The sequence below is a fragment of the Gloeophyllum trabeum genome (genome assembly GCF_000344685.1).
Source record: "Gloeophyllum trabeum ATCC 11539 unplaced genomic scaffold GLOTRscaffold_00002, whole genome shotgun sequence".
Classification (NCBI taxonomy): domain Eukaryota; kingdom Fungi; phylum Basidiomycota; class Agaricomycetes; order Gloeophyllales; family Gloeophyllaceae; genus Gloeophyllum; species Gloeophyllum trabeum.
Genome location: NW_006920411.1, coordinates 252320 through 269033, shown reverse-complemented (window position 1 = coordinate 269033; position 16714 = coordinate 252320). Strand labels below are relative to the sequence as shown.

Sequence of the window (16714 nt, the reverse complement as noted above, 5' to 3'; positions counted from 1 at the left end):
CGATCAGCCTTGTAAATTATAATATGCCGGACATTTAGACCTGCCTCCCTGCCTCACTCTGCCCATGCGCACTCAAGTGATGGACTCGCTTAACCGCCTCAAATGATGCAAAACAAGGCAAATAGATTATCTCACTTTCCCAGAAGAAGCCTGCGTTGGAAGCCCGCGTTCTCAGACATACACCTCCGACATCCACGTACACCCCTGGTGTGCGATATCAAACTCTGACACGACGGACACTCAACAAGTTGACCTATTTCTTACACAGCCGGGCCGCCTGCTCCGCTATTCCGTACGTGCACTCCGATCGTCCCCAGGTACGTCACTCAATGAAGGCACCTAACGTTGAATATCTCACTCGGACCGTTTGAGAAGACTGTATGGCGTAAAGGATGCTAGCCTCTGAGAATATCGCAGGTGTAGCCCTTATATGAGCCCACTCAAATGCGTATCAATACCGCCTTCACGCAACCCGGATACTCATTTCGGTTCTCCCTCAGGAGAGCGTCATGTTTCGATCCATTCCGCTTATCCTCCTCAGCCTGCTCCAGGTAGGGCCGATGTTTGGTCAGAGCGTGCACCTTCAACAGCGCTGGACAGGCGGGTGCGACGTCGTCCACACCGACGGCGCAGACGATACACCGAACATCTACCGAGCCCTCCAAGACTGCCCCTCCGGACCGATCGTCTTCACGCCCAACACTACCTACAACATACTCACACCTGTCCAGTTTAATCACTCCGACTATAGCGTGCTCATACAGGGTAACTTGACACTCCCAACGAACGTTACGGCTGTCCAGGCAGCTGTGAACGCATCGTCGAATGGGGGGTTCTGGATTTATTTCAGCGGGCAGAATGTAAGCGTCCTGGGGTCCGAAGATCCTTGGTCCGGATGGATTGATGGTCATGGTACGTTTACGGTGGTTTTATTGTAGGCGCAAATAGATCTTCATGCTTGCTTTGATCTCTCGGTGACGTACAGGCCAACAATGGTGGGATGCGGGCAACACCATCGCGCGTCCTCGGATGTTTGGCTTTGCAGTTGAGTAAGTGCACCCTTCGTATTCTATGTCTGCGCGAAGAGTTGAGACCTATCCGGTAGTACTGGTTCTCTGTACAACCTGAAGTTCTACAAGCCCATAGCTTGGGTGGTGAGCTTGGCGACGGCTTCCAACGTCCATGTCGGTAACACATTGATCGACGCGCGATCAACTGGCTCGGTAAGCCAAAGCGTGATCCATAATTCCATGACCCTCTGTTGATATGGATATAGTTCCCATTCAATACCGACGGCATTGACGGCTCTGGCTCCAAGTAGGTTTCCTCTTGTTATCATGTTATTTCTGATCGTAACTCTTCTCCCCCTAACCCTGCCCAGTCTTCTCGTCGAGGACTCGATAATCTACAACGGTGATGATGCCTTCACAGTCGGCCAAAATTCCGTCGGGACCAAGAATGTCACCTTCCGCCGGGCCTACGTTTCGTACTCGTCACACGGGTTGTCCATCGGTTCGCTAGGCAAGGACCCGAGTATGCCGGCGAACGTCTCCGACGTATTATTTGAGGATGTCTTCCTGGAGAACACGCTGTACGGCGCGCGGTTCAAGAGCTGGGTCGGCGGAACGGGTTTAGCGCGGAACGTGACGTATAGGAATATTGGCGTCCGGAATGTCTCGTTCCCGCTTTACTTGACACAATCCTATGTCGGTCGGTGACATCGCTCTGGGATTCTTTTTATGGCTTGTCAAGTATACTAACATGAGATACATACCCCAGATCAAGAATACCCCGGTGCACCACGCGTGAACAACGCGTCGGTGATCATGCAGGATTTCACCTACGACAACTTCTACGGCGACATTAACACCTTCCATCCAGGCGATGGCTCTTGCATCAGTGACCCGTGCTGGTATGTTTTATATTCCGTCGAGGCCTTAATCCGTCTAAGTGCCTCATTGCAGGTACTATGAGGAGGGCGCGGATGGCACCCAGGCTGCAATATTGCGATGCAACGCAGGAGCGTGCCAGAACTTCACCCTGTCTAATATTCATCTAAGAACACAGGTACGTTGGTCTCGACTATATTGGACTGTTGAATCAATTGTCGGCAGAGCGGGGTACCAGCGACATTACTGTGCAACAATCCTCCGATCGATTCGCCGGACCCTGGCTTCGTCTGCCGAAACGGCACTTTCGTTGCTATGTAATAGGTGGAGAACCTCGCAAAGTGTTGTGATGTACGCTTTCGGGAGCGAGGAGAAAAATTATACAATTATCTTGGCCTGTAACTTGATGAGATGCCTAACACCACATCGCAAACTACAAGCTGACGCATTGACAAAACTCTATATCATAAAGAAAGTGAAAGGCTTGGATGAGAACGAAGGTAATTAGCCTAGGACAAAACGTAGCGCGAGCTACGCCCTCGTTTTCCTGGGCACCGTCTTCAAATTTGACAAGACGCAGGTCTCCCAGCTGTCGCGCAGGCGCTGTTGAAGTCAGATTCGCTCAGTGACGTGGAGTTGAAGTACAACTTGATATTCTGGATAGTCGCCACAGCGTCAGCCGTCGGTGGGCCCTGCGTCCAACCACTGAAAACCGGTCAGAATAGTCGACGCAAGCATGCGTTTGGGTACTTACGGATCGCCATTACTCCAAACATTCGCTAGTACAAACGAGGGAGTGTCAGGCACTTGAATAGATATAGACTGGGAGGGAGGGACGATTAGTGAATGGACCGTACTCATAATGGGATAGCTACTTACCCCAGTCTGGCCACCATTCAGGTAATAGTTCACGACGTCTGGCAGCCAATCAATTCTGTGCTCATTGAACGAGGTCCTGAGCAGCCAGGGTCAGGCTTGGGTTCTCGGGATGCAATCCCACACGCACTGTAGGTTGGGACCAAGCGTGACCGTCTCAGTGGCACCAGCAGTCTGGCCCGGTTGGTTTGTATAGTGCACCGTGTGCGCGGCATTAGTGTCGGCGGATAGAAACTCGATATCCGCCTCCTGCGTATTGCTGTAGAAGGTGAAAAATCCTAGACGAGCAACCAAGTTCGACGCAGAGTCGCCGTGACTGAGAGGACTTGGACCCACCGAAGCACACGCCTGGCGTGGTGGGGATTTCTGCTGTTATGCGGAAGGTACCGTAGAGGATATCGTCACGATGGCTTTGAACTTCCGAAGTATAGACGGGTCCACTCCCGGACCACCCTTGAGTACGCATGCCAAGCGCACCATTCAGCTACAGTGAGGTCAGCACCTGCCCACCGAAGAACCAAAGGGGTCCAATACATTGTAAACATTGTCGGCACTGTTCTGCCTATACTGGTAGGTCCCCTGCACGCCCCAGGTTTCAACGGCGAAAGCCTGCTGGAGCACGCTTGTGGGGGTCCCTGCGGTGAAGTCGGAGACGCTTGACTCTCGCTGTAAGGAGGATATTAATCCTGGTATGACGATCAGTAGCACAATACTTACCCAGACATTGCCGTTCGAGTCAAGGTAACCACAAGGACAGGTAGAGTCCTGAGTGGCGCGAGTCTGGAGCGATGCCGCCGCGACGTAACCCACTAAGCCAGTGAGAATGAGATGGGGAAGCATTTTGGTAGCTCGTAGTCGGTGAGCAAGGTAAAAAGGGCTACTCTGGACTGCTCTTCAGTGCGACCTCCGTCTTTTAACCTTAACGGAAAGCCTGACTGCGAGAACCGTGATGGACTACTTCACTGTCAGCCACGGGCCCTGTGCAAACATAGCGAAGGTATCCATGTGGTTCCACCACATGGATCAGTGCCAGTGTAGCTTGGTCCGCATGCTCCAGCCTACTCTACCCAACGCTATTCATAGGTGCATGGGGAAGATGGAACTCTGATTTACCTTGATCATACAATAGCAGAGCCATAGACAACGCGGGGGATCTGCACAGACTAGTACTTACACTCCCGAAAAGGTGAGTTCCCGCGCTTACGGTATTCAGCAGCCACCGAGTTGGTTACTTCCCCTGCCAATACACCATTGCTTTCACAGGTTGATTAATTCCCCTGCCAATACATAGCGCTGCTTCCCCTTACAATGATGACTGGTAGACGTGAAGAAACTCAAGCAGCGTTCATCCCCTAAATAGGGTCATGACGGAAGATTTACAAGCCTTCCAATCCAAGGAGAATTAACTGTCCTTCAGATGTAGTTTTCTTGTGTGTGAGAGGAAGATTATATGTGTCGTATGGTTGAGACTGTTCGTCGTCCAATCGCTTCGATAGAAAAATGTTATAATGTCCGGGGCAACGTGAATACGATCAAATTATTACGTTCGTGCATAATCTAGACAGGCTCGCCATATTATAAGAGTAGTAATGCTACATATGTCGCACTAAGAGAAAGGCTGATGAGGGCAACGGGCGCCTGTGAAAGCGTCCTAAAAGCGCCGGATTTGCGTAACTTTTCAAACTAAATCGGGGAAAAGGAAAGGAATGTTTAAATATAGTAGATATATTCCCCCTGAACCCCACTCATACCTGACAGACCGCCGGTTTGCCAGACTGCTTGCAAGCGCTGTTGAAAGCAGTCTCGTTATACGAAGTCGAGTTGAAGTAAAGATTGATGTATTGGATGGTGGCGATGGCGTCGGCCTTGGGCGGACCCATCGACCACTCACTGAACAGAATGGATCAGTTGAGATGCGCTAGCTAGCCAGCAGATACGCACGGGTCACCGTCACTCCAAACATTAGCCAGCATGCGAGATGGGGTATTGGGTACATCGAGCGATATAGTCTGAAGAATGTTCAATCACCATACAACACGAAATGACTACCGGCACTCACTCTCATCTGCTTATTGTTCAGATAGAACATCGTCTGAGTCGGCAACCAGTCAAGCCGATGAACATTGAATGCGCTGAAGAGAATTGGGTGAGAAGAGCACCAAGCATCGCAACGGCATCCTTACGTCAAGTCATTACTGACAACGACCTCTTGGCTAGACGCCGACGTCGTGCGTGGCTGGTTCGTATAGTGCACCGTGTGTTTGGAGTTCGTGTCATTGGTCAAGAACTCGATATCAGTCTCCTGAGAATCACTGTAATAAGTGAAGAACCCTATCAAAGCAACGATTAGGGACGTAATGAATGTGACCAAGAAGCGTACTTACCAAAACACACGCCCGGGGTAGTAGGAATCTTTGCCGACATCCGGAAGGTACCGTATAATATATCAGCTCGATTCGTCTGAATTTCGCCGGTTGAGACAGATGTCCCGTTGCCTTTCCATGCTTTGGTACGAACACCCAACGCGTTTTGGTACTATGGTGTCGTCAGCAAATGTTCTTGATAAAAATATACGACGGCTTACGTTGTAGACGTTGTCAGCGCTGTATTGAATATACTGGTATTCCCGCTGCTGGCCCCACGTCTGGACGGCCCAATTCTGCTGCACTACGCCCAGCGCGTTGGATCCCGCAAAATTGGACACAATCGACTCCCGCTATTGGGCATGATTAGACACGGTGACGGAAATGGGACGAAATCACTTACCCAAACATGCCCATTAGAATCGCGATAACCGCAAGCGCAAGAAGATGATTTCGCGCGAGGCTGAATAGACGCAGCCGCCGCGTATCCAACAAGTTGAAGCAGGAGCAAGTGAGGAAGCATTAGGAGTCGTTAGGGCGTTACTTAATATAAGTGTAAGACGAGCAGAGAGCCGAAACTGATACAAGAATGCGATACCTGCCTCGCTCAGCGATCGGCCGACTTATATACTGTTCTCCGATTGCACGGCCATGACGCAACGCATAGTGGGATATGCTCGACCCGCACATCCGCCTTGGCTGACACCGCAGGCACGATCGACAGTTTTGATATGGGCGGAAGCTAATACCACGACATCAGGTCAATAGTTCAAGTCCTTTGAAGACTTGGATATCGCCACTCCTCAGTGCGAATGAGCATACCATTCTTCCGAGCAGCTAATTAGCCATGTTAAATCCTCAACTTCACGATGAAATGAAGGGTGGCATCAGCTAACAAGAGGAACTCTCGGGTGGTTTGCCACAAAGCGCGGCAAGACCCGATTGGAGTAACGTGGCTGTGCAAACACTACAGCTGCTCTTAGTACCCGGCGGATGCATACCATTGAACATGTCTGCCAAAAGGTCTCGGGATGGTGACGATCCCCTTGACCGCGAAGCGGAAGAGGACAGCCACGGCGTCTTCAAGAAACGCTGCGGTGTGGCCTCGGCTCCGGAAGTACCAGAATTCGAAACGTCCGAGTCTGATGATCTGTTTCCTCTTCTCGATCTGTCCTCTCTTACTTCTGAAAGTGATATATCCGCCCGTTTTGCGGCTATTGCTGAGGCGCTCTTGCACAAGTATCGGATTTTTTTGACCCGGGGAAGCGCGTCAACGGAGTACGAGATCTTGGAGCTTGAATTCTATTTGAATAAACGTGGCTGCCATGAAGACCCATTCACGCATGGTGCGGACGAACAGACACGCAGCGGAAATTGGTAAGGGCACTGTACATTCCCTTTACACTTGATGATGGACGATGAATGGCTCGTTAGGTATTTTCACAAAGCGCCGAGGCGGTCAGCGCTGCCACAGACATTAACCGCTTCGCTGACAGCGGCGGGAGGATACAGAGGGGGCACTCGCAAAGGCCTCGACCTCACGTTTGGCATGCCAAGTACTGTTACGTCCCCTTATTTTGCGTCCTTAGGTTCATCCGCTTCGTCGCGTGCGGAAACAAGCACGGTGGGCGGGATCCTCTTGCGCACCATTCGCTGCGTGGCCGATGGCCGAGTAATCTCCGGCCCTTCGCTCCTTGTGGACGAAATTCTTCGTACGAGTGACGCGCCGTCCATCGCCTCACTAGTGAAACAAAAGTGGAATGATGACATATCAGCGTTCCCTGCGACGTCGAGTTATCGTGAAGTTAACCTTTGGCTCAAGCGTCGTTCACCCTCGGGACCGGAGCCCAAGCCGCCGATACACACTTCACCTCGCATAGGTCTTGATCTATCCAACCCTGAAACGACCGACTCCTTCTCTCACCCTCGTGTAATTTACGTGGCGCGTCCATATCGCTTTTTCACCAACCCCCACCTGCTTACCGCCAACGGCCGGTGGCAAACACTATACGGTCTATACAAGGAGTTGCTACTATCGCCCAAGCATGCCGAAGACGAAAGGGCGATGATCCAGAAACTCGCCAAGCTAACGGGTCTCAAACTGCCCACCGTAGAGAGGTTTCTTGACGACTACAAGCAAGGCTACGAGAGCGGGAAGCTTAAGTCGTTTATCGGCTCTATGGGAAAGGGAGCTTCCGCTTCGTCTTCGAATTATCTGCGTATGATGGGCACACTAGACAAAGCACAGAACGTATAATATGACTGTGGGATCCAAGTACGCCGAGGCATTGGCAAGGCTCGATGTATAGTTTACATCTCTTGGCCTCGTCCTCGCATTCATTTAGACGGTTTAGTTTCCCCGCAGTCCAGCAGCTTTCAAGCCATGGTCGCCATGGTAGGTATCGGAATTGAACGGTTCCCAGCTCTTTAGTGTATCATCCGATAGCTTGAATACATCTACCTGGAGCGGGCGGCACACAGAAAGCACTAGAATTATGTTCAGCATAAGTCTCGTATCTCGTATTCAGCATACTAACTTGGATCGCCGCCTTCAGGTACGTCTTACCTCATAGGAGTCAGTTGCGGACGAATGAAGTCGACGCGCATCATACTCACCATCGCCCCACATGCGGATGCTCAGATCTCCGCCTGGGCATGTCGACAGCGCAGCCAAGATATCCATCTCCGCGAAGAACTCGATGTCTATCAGGCCGTCTAAAGTCAGACAACGGGTCATCCGCAGCATCGCCTGATACCTACACGAGCCTTTCTCAGCTGGACACGCTTTCTGGGAGGTATATATCAGCGACAGGGGGGAATACAGTGTGGATTTCAAGAGCGGGTACAGACCATGAAGTACTGTCGAAAGGTATCCGCGGGACGGATCATCGTTACTACAAGGGGACCACCGAGTAAAGAGCCAGTAGCATTGTACCTGATCTTGGGAGTTCAGCCCAGTGCACTGGAAGACGTTCAAGACATCCTGGGCATATCGGTCTTCGGTCAGGTAAAGGGCTTGAAGGGCTGTGGCGATTACTTACGTGCACGTCAAATTCGGTCAGGCCGTAAGGCGCCACCGCTCGTATCAGGTTCGAGTGGCAATGCAAGTCGAAATCCATCCCTGCCCATTGCTCGAATATATTTTAGGAGCGGTGGTGCTAGCCCCGACGTACCTGTCATGTACTTATTCACGTACGGATCGCATCGTGTGCCCAGTAAATCGTGTACTGTCTGACATATCAATGCCACAATAGGTGCGTATCTGGAGGAAGACAATTACCGCGACCACCGTCCTCGTCGACACCATAGTCTTTCAGCGTGTCTGAAACGATGGTAACCAGAGGTCGCACTATCAAGATTCCAGTTACATGCGGACTAGCAGTGATATTCTCAGGACCCTCACGGAAAGGCAAGTTAGACCAGAGGCGATCGTGGACGCTGACATGAGCTGCTTGGAGCTGGCGTGTCCTCGCAGCCCACATATGCTATGCAGATGCCCGAGAGTCAGGCCCCCCCTCCCCCTGAATGGTGCAAAAATACGTACTTCTCGGGTATCGTTCGCATTCCACACTATGTATATCAGAGCTTACCATTCGACTGACGATAATGTTTGTCACCTACGATTCAGATCTCCAACCTAGAACTCAATGCTAATTCCATGAAACGTTATGTACATCGTCTATGCGCACGTACCTGTGGCCCCTCAGGCGTGCTGATTCGAAAGACGTGGCCTGCAGCAACCTTCCACGCCCTACCGCTCCGGATGGGGATCACGAAGGAGTCAATGATGGTCCTCCCCTCGTCCAGAGCAGCTCGATCGTAGAATAATTTATCGATGGGAAGGGGAGCATAGGCTGCATTCAGCAGCGGATTGGAAGATACCATGGCGGCAGCGGGATAGGTGAAGAACCGCGATAGATTACGAGCTTTAAGCCTCTACCGCAGGCGATCGCAGTGCTTCTTTACCTATCTATAGCAAAGAGATATAAAGATAAGGGCACATTCATAAATACCGATATTCGCCGATTTTACTCAGTATCTGACGGCTTGCTACAGCGATACGTCGATGGAATGCGTGATGTAGTGACAGCAATCCTGGGGCCCTAGAATAGACCGATATCCCCCACATCGGCATCCAAATAATTTGACCAGAGCCTACATATATCAGTGAAGATGATTTAACTCAACGTGCCTTGTATTATTCGTGGGGAGTTGATACGTATCAATAGGCGTGCCCATGACTCCCCATGAACACCTAGAACTGATCACATCATCTTCCCAACTTCAACCTCCACAATGCAAGAAACTCCAGAAATCGTTACAGAAGCAGGGGACAGACGGAACGTGCCCCAGCTTCCTATCGAGTTGTATCAAGAGGTTATAGGGCACATAGAGAGCAAGAGCGACTTATGCGCCATCAGCGTCGTCTCAAGAGCGGTGCAAGCCTTAGCCGAGAGTCTCATCTACCACACCGTCGAGTCTCGTCGCCGATGCCGCACCCAGGCATTTTGCAAGCTCGTCGTCGAATGCCCTCGTATAGGGAGCCTTGTGCGCTCGCTGATAGTTGCTAACGATGAGCGCCACGGTTCTTATCCTGCCTTGCCCCCTTTCTGGGATAACATGGGCCGAGCGCTGCAGAGGATGCCCCATCTCGAAATCCTGCGCGTTCATGATGGCTTCACCAACCCAAATGCTCGGATTCTCAGGCGGTGCACGTTCTCGCTCAGAGAGTTGAGCTCCGATTTTGCTTTGGACGGCGACCTCATCGCGTTCTTGGAGACGCAGCGCCGGATCACCTCCATCGACTGGACCGACACGGACAATGCAGCACGAACGGTGGATCCTGTCCGGGACACCCCTTCCCCTGGGCAGGGTGCTTTACCCCAGCTTCAGCTGCTCCATACCGACTCTCTGGGCATGGCTATGAGACTCGTACCGGGTCGACCCGTGACACATCTTTGGGTCTCGAATGAGGCTAACGCCATGTATGAAGAGTTTATCACAGCAATAAGCAGGTCGACAGGACCTCTGCTATCCCTACGTATGGGCTTCCCGTTCCATAAAGGATCCATCGTACAGTGCTTATCCACGCTCGCCCTTCAAGCGCCGAATCTACGTTCCCTTGGATTTTTGAGGCCCTTCACATCAAAGGTACGTTTATGATACTGATGGCATGTCGAGTACTACTGATTTCTGCTACTTAAGGATCGGGAAATCATGAATGCTCTTGCTGCTTTCAAAGATTTACGAACTCTCGTGCTCTGGAACATGGTTACCCCTGACACTCTGCGTAGCCTAGAGTCCGCTTGTCCCTCCCTCCGGGTCGTCGCTTGCTTGCATTATTCGTATGCATACGAGTATATCCGGATGCCCGTGAATCCCATCGGGACCCCTCAACCTATGCACGATCCCGATTTCAGCCTGTGGAAAGACGTGTAGCCGTGACGTTCGTACGTCCTCGCCAGCTTGTATTCTTGCATCAAGACCCGCAACTGTATATACACGATTTTTGACTCAAGGGAATGCAGTGGTTTTGATTATTAGGGGTACATTACGTCGACACAATACTAATCTAGGCAAGCAGGATAACAATACAATATACCAAGATATGCTACAAAACCCGAGGTAACCTCCCACTCTACTCTGACATGTCCTCCTCGTCAACCTCCATCGACACACCCCCTCTACTCATCGTCTCTCCCAACCTCGAGGCTCCATTCAGCCCGCCAGATCCCTTCACTACACCATTGTACACCTCTACGATCTCATCCACGCCCGGCGAGTTCTCGTCCCCACTCGTGAAGAACCTCCGTCTGGTCTTCCTGTCCATCTCCGCCGCGCCGCTGCACAACTCAAACTCCCTCCATTGTGGGAGATCCAGCGGTTGGTTCGTGATTATGCTCATGCGCTTCTTATTCCGCGTCTGCGGCCGGGACGCCCGGTGCGACTTGCGAGCGTTACGCGCCGACGTGGAGGCGGACGCGTCGGAGTCGTACGTCTCCTCGTCGGAGGGATCGGGCTCTTGCATTTTGTACACAAATCGTGAGTGTCCTAGAGAAAGCGGGTAGTTTCGGGAACACATGCAAGCTGAGAGGAAAACGCACGTGCGAGTGATTTGTCCAGTTCATCTTGAGCTTCTTCACCCTGTATTCTCCAGCCCAGATGCGCGCCGACGCTCTCCCGCGGAACGTCCTGCATCTGACTGGACGGCGCGGGCTGCAGCTCCGACAATTGCGCCAAAACCTTGTCACTACCAACAGGATCACTCGCGGCCCCGGGAATCGCGAAAAGTGTGCTTACCGAGTTGCCGTCAGATATCCATCCTTGAGGTTAATATTCTCCATATTATTGTCAGGCACCTCGAGCCGGTACTTGGGCCCGAACCACTCAAAGTACGCGTTGTACGGCAGCATCTCGTCTATGGACGCCTCGATGCCCAACGCGCACGCCGTCTCGTAGCACCACGTACGAGCGACGTTCTTGACGGTATACCCGCCGCCGCCAAGCAGCATCATCGGGATGTTCTGCCGCCGCACGAACTGCACGCACGCGGCGTGCCCGCGCATCGTCAAGTTGAAGCACCCGAGCTTGTCCCCCGCGAGCGAGTCCGAGCCGCATTGCAGGACGATCGCCGACGGGCGGAAGACCTCGAGGATTTTGGTGATGACCTGGTCGGATGGGTTCGGACTGCATCGTGTGGGTGAGAGTGAGTACGCACCGGTTCGAAGATGCTTTTGTATGTTTCGTCGGAGATTCCGTCCTTCAGCGGCACGTTAACCGCGTACCCCCTCCCTCTGCCCTCTCCTCTATCTGCGGAGTCACCCGTCCCGGGAAAATATTCCCCGTGCTTGTGGAAGCTGCAGGTCATCACTCTGTCGGTCGTGTAGAATGCTTCCTCCACGCCGTCCCCATGGTGGCAGTCGATGTCGATATACAGCACGCGCGGGTACGTCCGCAGGAGTTCGAGGATACCCAGTACGATGTCGTTGATGTAGCAAAAGCCGGAGGCCTCCTGCTTCTTGGCGTGGTGCAGTCCGCCTGCCCAGTTAATCGCGATGTCTGTGGCTCCGCTTGCTAACCGATGTGCGGCAGCTGGCGTTGCGTGTTCTATGAGCCACGCGGGTGGGAAAGAGGGAGTCACGACGTACCGAGCGACCCTCCCGCTGATATAGAACAGAACTCGAATACTCCCTCGAACGGCGGATTGTCGTCTCCTACGCAGACTACACAGTATGAATACTATCCCGAGAGTTGAATTTGGTACACTTACACCTCGAACCATGATATGTCAACTCGTCTGCTGTCTCCGGCGTGACCCTGTGTAGAAACTGTACGTATTCATCTGTGTGAAAGCGCGTCATTGACTCTGCTGACGCGCGTTTCGCTCTCTAGCGGCGCCAGTCAGCTCGTAGCTCTTCTGTAGAGGTAATTCACTCACTAAAACATGCATCTTTTCCAGCATATTGTACGCTGAAATCAAGTGATGCGCAATGAGGATCCGATGGGGTTTCATGGGGTGGCCCAGTCCGTATGTGTAGGAACCGACATCCGCTGAAAGCCAGTAAATCTCAGTCGACTATATCAGTCAGTAATAACAGACGTCGTACGGTCGAAATAGTAAGAAACGCGTCGTTTGTCGGGAGCGGAAGCCATGGAAGATGCATGTAAAGTGCACGACCGAATTTGTGGCTGCAGGCGGGGAAACAGGCGCTAAGAATAGACGCATCACGTGATATTTGAGAGCCGACACGAAGCGCAGTCTGGCTACGCAGCCTGAGTGGGTAACGCGTTGTAACAAATTCAAGACTCGGAACCGCCCTAGGCCTAGCTACAGATGCTCCATTATACAAAGCGAATATTCTAAGCGCAGGCAAGTGTATTCGGGACCCAGAAATAGCACTCCATAACAGTCTGTCGCGGAACTCACCTGCAAATACATCGATGTCCACACAAAAGAAAATAGCAGATGCCGCGCAAGAGAGGTCATACTCGTAGGAGAAGCATGCAATTATCCCATTCGAGCCTTCTTCCTGGCTGATGCGCTCGAAACCTGATAGGTGACACCCCCAGCGCTCTGAGTCAAGCTCGCAAAGCTCGTCGAACTTCCCGGCTTAGCCGAGGGGTGCAAGTGTCCCTGCGCCTGCGATGGTTGCGGCATGGGCATCATGGACGGCGCGTCATCTTGCGTGATCCGTCGGTGCGGGGGTATCTGGTGCGTCGACACTGACTGAAAGGCGCTGCGGAACACTCATATCAGTAACTGCTGCACGGACCGACAGAACATAAGGTCCGTACTTTGCAGTCGGCTTAGGCTCCTCTTGAAACCACTCGTGCAGCATGGCTTCTTTGGCGGAGAGACGCCGGTCGGGGTCGTAGGCAAAAAGCTGCCGGAGAAAATCGTACCCGGAAGGTGTCCGGACGCGGGTCTGGCACCAGTCATGCAGGCGATTTTCGAACCTGAGCCATCTTCAGATTCCCGCAAGGCTAGATCGCAGTATTCCCCACCTGTCAAGCCGCTTCATGTTCTGATACTCGGGCATTTCCTTCATGCCTGGCCAATCCTTTTCTATTGACACAATAATCAGACTGAAGAAACAGACCTGAAGATGAGGTTGCGCACCTTCGGGTGTGCCCAGGACTTCAAATATCTTCATCAGCTGATCCTTCTGGAAAGGCACGTTCTTCTTGGAGTCCAACTTTGCCTCCTCGCCTTTGAATATGGGCCTTAAGCTCGCCAGTTCGGCCATCACACACCCCACTGCCCAACAATCGATCGCCTTGTTGTAGTGCTTCGCACCCATAAGCAATTCCGGGGCGCGATACCAAATGGTCACGACGACCTTGTCTCCGGCGAACAAAGGCTGGAGAGGCTCATAGATCAGTCGTGCCAGACCGAGATCACCAATCTTCACCACTCCCGAGGAACTGATAAGGATGTTTGCGGGCTTGAGGTCGCGGTGCAGGATGTGGCACGAGTGGAGGTATACAAGCCCATTCAGGAGTTGGAAGATGAGCGACTTGAGGACAACCGGGGGGATCTGCGCGCGCAGAGTTTGGGAGTAGTGGTGTATAACTTGCTATTCTGCCTCAGCATGGGATACATGAAAGGAAGGAGGAACGTACGAGGAAATCATGCTCGGCGTATTCGAACACCATATAGATGGACTTGTCTTCGAGGATAACTTCCTTCAGGGATACCACGTTCTCATGAGACAACTCCCTGTTCAGCTAGAGCGATAATCTGTCAATTACACCAAAATACCATTCGCGTTCATTACTCGCCGCTATCTCTCGTATCGCACTCTGACTTATACCGGTATAAGTAACCGCGTCCCCCTCCTTGTCAGGCTTGAACTTCTTGATAGCATGCACCTTCGCATCGTCACCTTTACTCTGCGCCTTGTATACCCTCCCGTACGTGCCAGAAGAGATGAATCCCAGGATCGTGTAGGCGGATTGCACCGTGCGTCGGGCTGCGTCCCGCTTCATGCGGTACGCGCGCATCGGATCCGTTTGCAAGAGGTTCGACGACCATTCGTCAATCATTTGCAGCTCAACAGTGTTCCTTCAAATGTGTAGCATCGCGGATGACGGATCCTAGCAGCCGTACAAGCAAAGTACAAGGCTTATGAGTGGCAGTCAAGAGGGAAATGGAAAGCGGTACAGAAATGCCACAACAGGGTTATACCGTCACGATATAGCACGTAGCAGGAATCACATCATGGTGCGACGTATTAAAAACATTAGAAATCCTAATAGCCTATCTTAGTATCTACGGCCGCGTAGGTCCTCAATTCAACGAAATCTCCTCAGTCTCCCCGACATCCTCCTCGCCCTCATCATGCGCCGCAGGAGCCCTCTCCTTCTCCACAGGCGGCGGCGGCGGCACTTCCACGCTCGAAGGTGCAATAACATGCGCTGGTTCCTCCGCTTGCTGCGAGGGAGCCGGCTGGCTCTCCACTCTAGGCGGCGAAGGTGACTCTGGTATAGGCGACGCAGCCGGCTCCGCGTGCCCAGGCTCAGGTTCAGGAGGGAACTTGAACGCTTTGTCCATCGTCCCGTTCCTCGTCCGCCGTTTCGCGCTCTTCGACGTCCTGCCCTCCTCTTTGCGCTGCGCGGAATCTCCGATGTCGCCCTCTTCACCTTCCCCTTGTTCTTCGGGAGTAGGCTCGAACGTCGCGGATCCAGCGCGAACTTGGCTTTCCGTGGGTATCGATTGTTGACTGGACGACCGGGCGGGGGCCGGCATTGAGGCACGATTGGCGGCTTTCTGCGCGGGAGAGCCTGGGGTGGGCCGCGTCGGGGAGTGCGGGAGGGATACCTGCGACATTGACTGGGGGCGCGTGAATGGCGCTGAGTGCATCGGCGTGCCTGGGTTGACGCCTAGATAGTAACCAGCGATGGGCACCATTCTGATAATAACATGAGAATGCCATCCGGATGGAATGTGTCGTATACGTACTTCTTTTCTGCGTGACAAGCCAAAATCCATTGAGGCTGGACCACGGGTATACTTAACTGTAACGCGCGCTGGTACTCGACGCCGGGCGCACTACTGATGCTGCCGCTCGCCTCCGCCCCACTGGGCGTAGCAGCAGGCGTCGTGCACACAAAGTGCGTTGTGTCAATCTGGATCTTATCGCTCCATTTCGCGTTCATCTCTCTCAGCGCCATCTTTGCGTTCTCGAGCAGCACCAAGTCCTGCACGTTGCCGAAGCAGACGGAGATGCCGGAGGTGTCTGTCATAGTATGTGTACGGACACGGATGAGGTTCGAGGGGAAGGTGCCGGCAGTCGTACGAAGGATGAGTTGGAAGGAGTACTCGGTGTTGATGTCGAGTCCCGAGAGCTTGGAGGAGGTATTCTGGAGGGGAGAGGGGATGGCTGCGAGGCGCTGTCCATTTCGGTATATATCGAGTGAGCGCAGCTTCGCCGTCGCCAGCTTCAATGGGGGCCATTCGAGAGTAACAGACGTTTGTGTAACGTTCCGCAACTGCGCACGGCCATGTCAACCAATCGTCTCATGTCCCGGATGTGACGTACCTGAAGCTTTGGTGGCTCGGGAGATTCCCTTCCAAATGCATCCAGAATCTCGTTCTGCAACGCCCAGAACTCATTGTCTCTCCGTTTCTCCTCGGCATGGTTCTGAGTGACGGAGATGTTGACTATCGAACCAGCGGTAGTTCCGGGAGGTAATAGCAACGACGGAAACTCGATAAGATGAGCTCTCTCGCCCAGCAGAATCTGTATTATGGATTTCAGCCTGCGCTTGCAATCATCTGGGGTATATCCTGCATACCGCCATGCCAGCGTCTACAGCAATACATTAGTTGCGGTTATACTTCTCTCGTCACGGTAACTGCTAGACAATTCCGTACCTAGCTTTCCGACTGTGAACATGTAGCCATCCTGCGTTTTTGCCATTTTGGCTGGAGAGTACCGAGCGTAAGCTGTAGAGCAAGTCCAGGGGAATGTGGCGGAAGGAACGCGTTTACGCGCCACCTGCGCGCTCCAACCACGGTTGCTTCTTAGCTCTGAACCGCCGGACTACCTCGACTGCTAGTCTGCTTCGCCGTTCTTCGACGTT

The 16714-nt window shown here is 52.7% G+C and overlaps 9 protein-coding genes across 9 annotated transcripts; 3 read left to right on the top strand and 6 right to left on the bottom strand.

Moving 5' to 3' along the window:
• Positions 1-629: 629 nt before the first annotated feature.
• GLOTRDRAFT_6650 (pectin lyase-like protein) lies at positions 630-2201 on the top strand (the record flags this gene model as incomplete). The annotated part of the gene is made up of 8 exons (XM_007863419.1): positions 630-912; positions 986-1049; positions 1106-1223; positions 1277-1317; positions 1382-1710; positions 1780-1928; positions 1975-2067; positions 2115-2201. Coding segments are annotated over 8 exons (1164 nt in total), but the record flags the coding sequence as incomplete, so codon positions are not given.
• Positions 2202-2248: 47 nt separating this feature from the next.
• Positions 2249-3605, bottom strand: GLOTRDRAFT_135869 (concanavalin A-like lectin/glucanase; the record flags this gene model as incomplete). Its single annotated transcript, XM_007863796.1, has 7 exons — positions 2249-2594; positions 2644-2711; positions 2769-2844; positions 2896-3043; positions 3102-3249; positions 3300-3431; positions 3483-3605. 7 exons carry the CDS (start codon positions 3603-3605, stop codon positions 2450-2452), a joined length of 840 nt encoding a protein of 279 aa, XP_007861987.1. The 3' UTR covers positions 2249-2449.
• Positions 3606-4278: 673 nt separating this feature from the next.
• On the bottom strand, positions 4279-5651 carry GLOTRDRAFT_135868 (concanavalin A-like lectin/glucanase; the record flags this gene model as incomplete). Its single annotated transcript, XM_007863795.1, has 7 exons — positions 4279-4655; positions 4707-4774; positions 4825-4897; positions 4949-5096; positions 5150-5300; positions 5350-5481; positions 5532-5651. The coding sequence occupies 7 exons, from the start codon at positions 5649-5651 to the stop codon at positions 4511-4513; spliced, it is 837 nt and encodes a 278-aa protein (XP_007861986.1). The 3' UTR covers positions 4279-4510.
• Positions 5652-6539: 888 nt separating this feature from the next.
• Positions 6540-7385, top strand: GLOTRDRAFT_34618 (uncharacterized protein; the record flags this gene model as incomplete). The annotated part of the gene is made up of 1 exon (XM_007863582.1): positions 6540-7385. The coding sequence occupies one exon, from the start codon at positions 6540-6542 to the stop codon at positions 7383-7385; it is 846 nt and encodes a 281-aa protein (XP_007861773.1).
• GLOTRDRAFT_109432 (uncharacterized protein) lies at positions 7280-9396 on the bottom strand. The gene is made up of 14 exons (XM_007863794.1): positions 9161-9396; positions 8822-9098; positions 8750-8765; positions 8673-8698; positions 8532-8613; positions 8409-8477; positions 8302-8355; positions 8170-8249; positions 8064-8111; positions 7979-7987; positions 7889-7916; positions 7745-7831; positions 7666-7689; positions 7280-7615 (listed from the first exon to the last, which is right to left on the bottom strand). Exons 2-14 carry the CDS (start codon positions 9011-9013, stop codon positions 7479-7481), a joined length of 852 nt encoding a protein of 283 aa, XP_007861985.1. The 5' UTR covers positions 9014-9098; positions 9161-9396; the 3' UTR covers positions 7280-7478.
• A 28-nt stretch (positions 9397-9424) lies between these two features.
• GLOTRDRAFT_34274 (uncharacterized protein) lies at positions 9425-10567 on the top strand (the record flags this gene model as incomplete). The annotated part of the gene is made up of 2 exons (XM_007863559.1): positions 9425-10201; positions 10334-10567. The coding sequence occupies 2 exons, from the start codon at positions 9425-9427 to the stop codon at positions 10565-10567; spliced, it is 1011 nt and encodes a 336-aa protein (XP_007861750.1).
• A 78-nt stretch (positions 10568-10645) lies between these two features.
• On the bottom strand, positions 10646-12781 carry GLOTRDRAFT_113736 (uncharacterized protein; the record flags this gene model as incomplete). The annotated part of the gene is made up of 8 exons (XM_007863793.1): positions 10646-11179; positions 11233-11378; positions 11429-11796; positions 11847-12220; positions 12277-12351; positions 12399-12516; positions 12567-12679; positions 12736-12781. The coding sequence occupies 8 exons, from the start codon at positions 12779-12781 to the stop codon at positions 10767-10769; spliced, it is 1653 nt and encodes a 550-aa protein (XP_007861984.1). The 3' UTR covers positions 10646-10766.
• A 91-nt stretch (positions 12782-12872) lies between these two features.
• On the bottom strand, positions 12873-14808 carry GLOTRDRAFT_54355 (kinase-like protein). Its single transcript, XM_007863635.1, has 6 exons — positions 14411-14808; positions 14252-14356; positions 13749-14205; positions 13634-13694; positions 13424-13585; positions 12873-13365 (listed from the first exon to the last, which is right to left on the bottom strand). The coding sequence occupies exons 1-6, from the start codon at positions 14672-14674 to the stop codon at positions 13137-13139; spliced, it is 1278 nt and encodes a 425-aa protein (XP_007861826.1). The 5' UTR covers positions 14675-14808; the 3' UTR covers positions 12873-13136.
• A 110-nt stretch (positions 14809-14918) lies between these two features.
• Positions 14919-16551, bottom strand: GLOTRDRAFT_102972 (uncharacterized protein; the record flags this gene model as incomplete). The annotated part of the gene is made up of 4 exons (XM_007863792.1): positions 14919-15540; positions 15591-16120; positions 16171-16371; positions 16519-16551. 4 exons carry the CDS (start codon positions 16549-16551, stop codon positions 14919-14921), a joined length of 1386 nt encoding a protein of 461 aa, XP_007861983.1.
• Positions 16552-16714: the final 163 nt, after the last annotated feature.

Coding starts and splice junctions, on each gene's coding strand:
- GLOTRDRAFT_54355 (XM_007863635.1), bottom strand. CDS start 14,674: ATGATTGACGAATGGTCGTCGAACCTCTTGCAAACGGATCCGATGCGC. Junction 13,695..13,748: donor AGTCCTGGGCACACCCGAAG/GTGCGCAACCTC, acceptor TTGTGTCAATAG/AAAAGGATTGGCCAGGCATG. Junction 13,366..13,423: donor GAGCCTAAGCCGACTGCAAA/GTACGGACCTTA, acceptor AGTGTTCCGCAG/CGCCTTTCAGTCAGTGTCGA.
- GLOTRDRAFT_109432 (XM_007863794.1), bottom strand. CDS start 9,013: ATGGTATCTTCCAATCCGCTGCTGAATGCAGCCTATGCTCCCCTTCCC. Junction 8,112..8,169: donor TGACCGAATTTGACGTGCAC/GTAAGTAATCGC, acceptor CGATATGCCCAG/GATGTCTTGAACGTCTTCCA. Junction 7,616..7,665: donor ACCTGAAGGCGGCGATCCAA/GTTAGTATGCTG, acceptor ACATAATTCTAG/TGCTTTCTGTGTGCCGCCCG.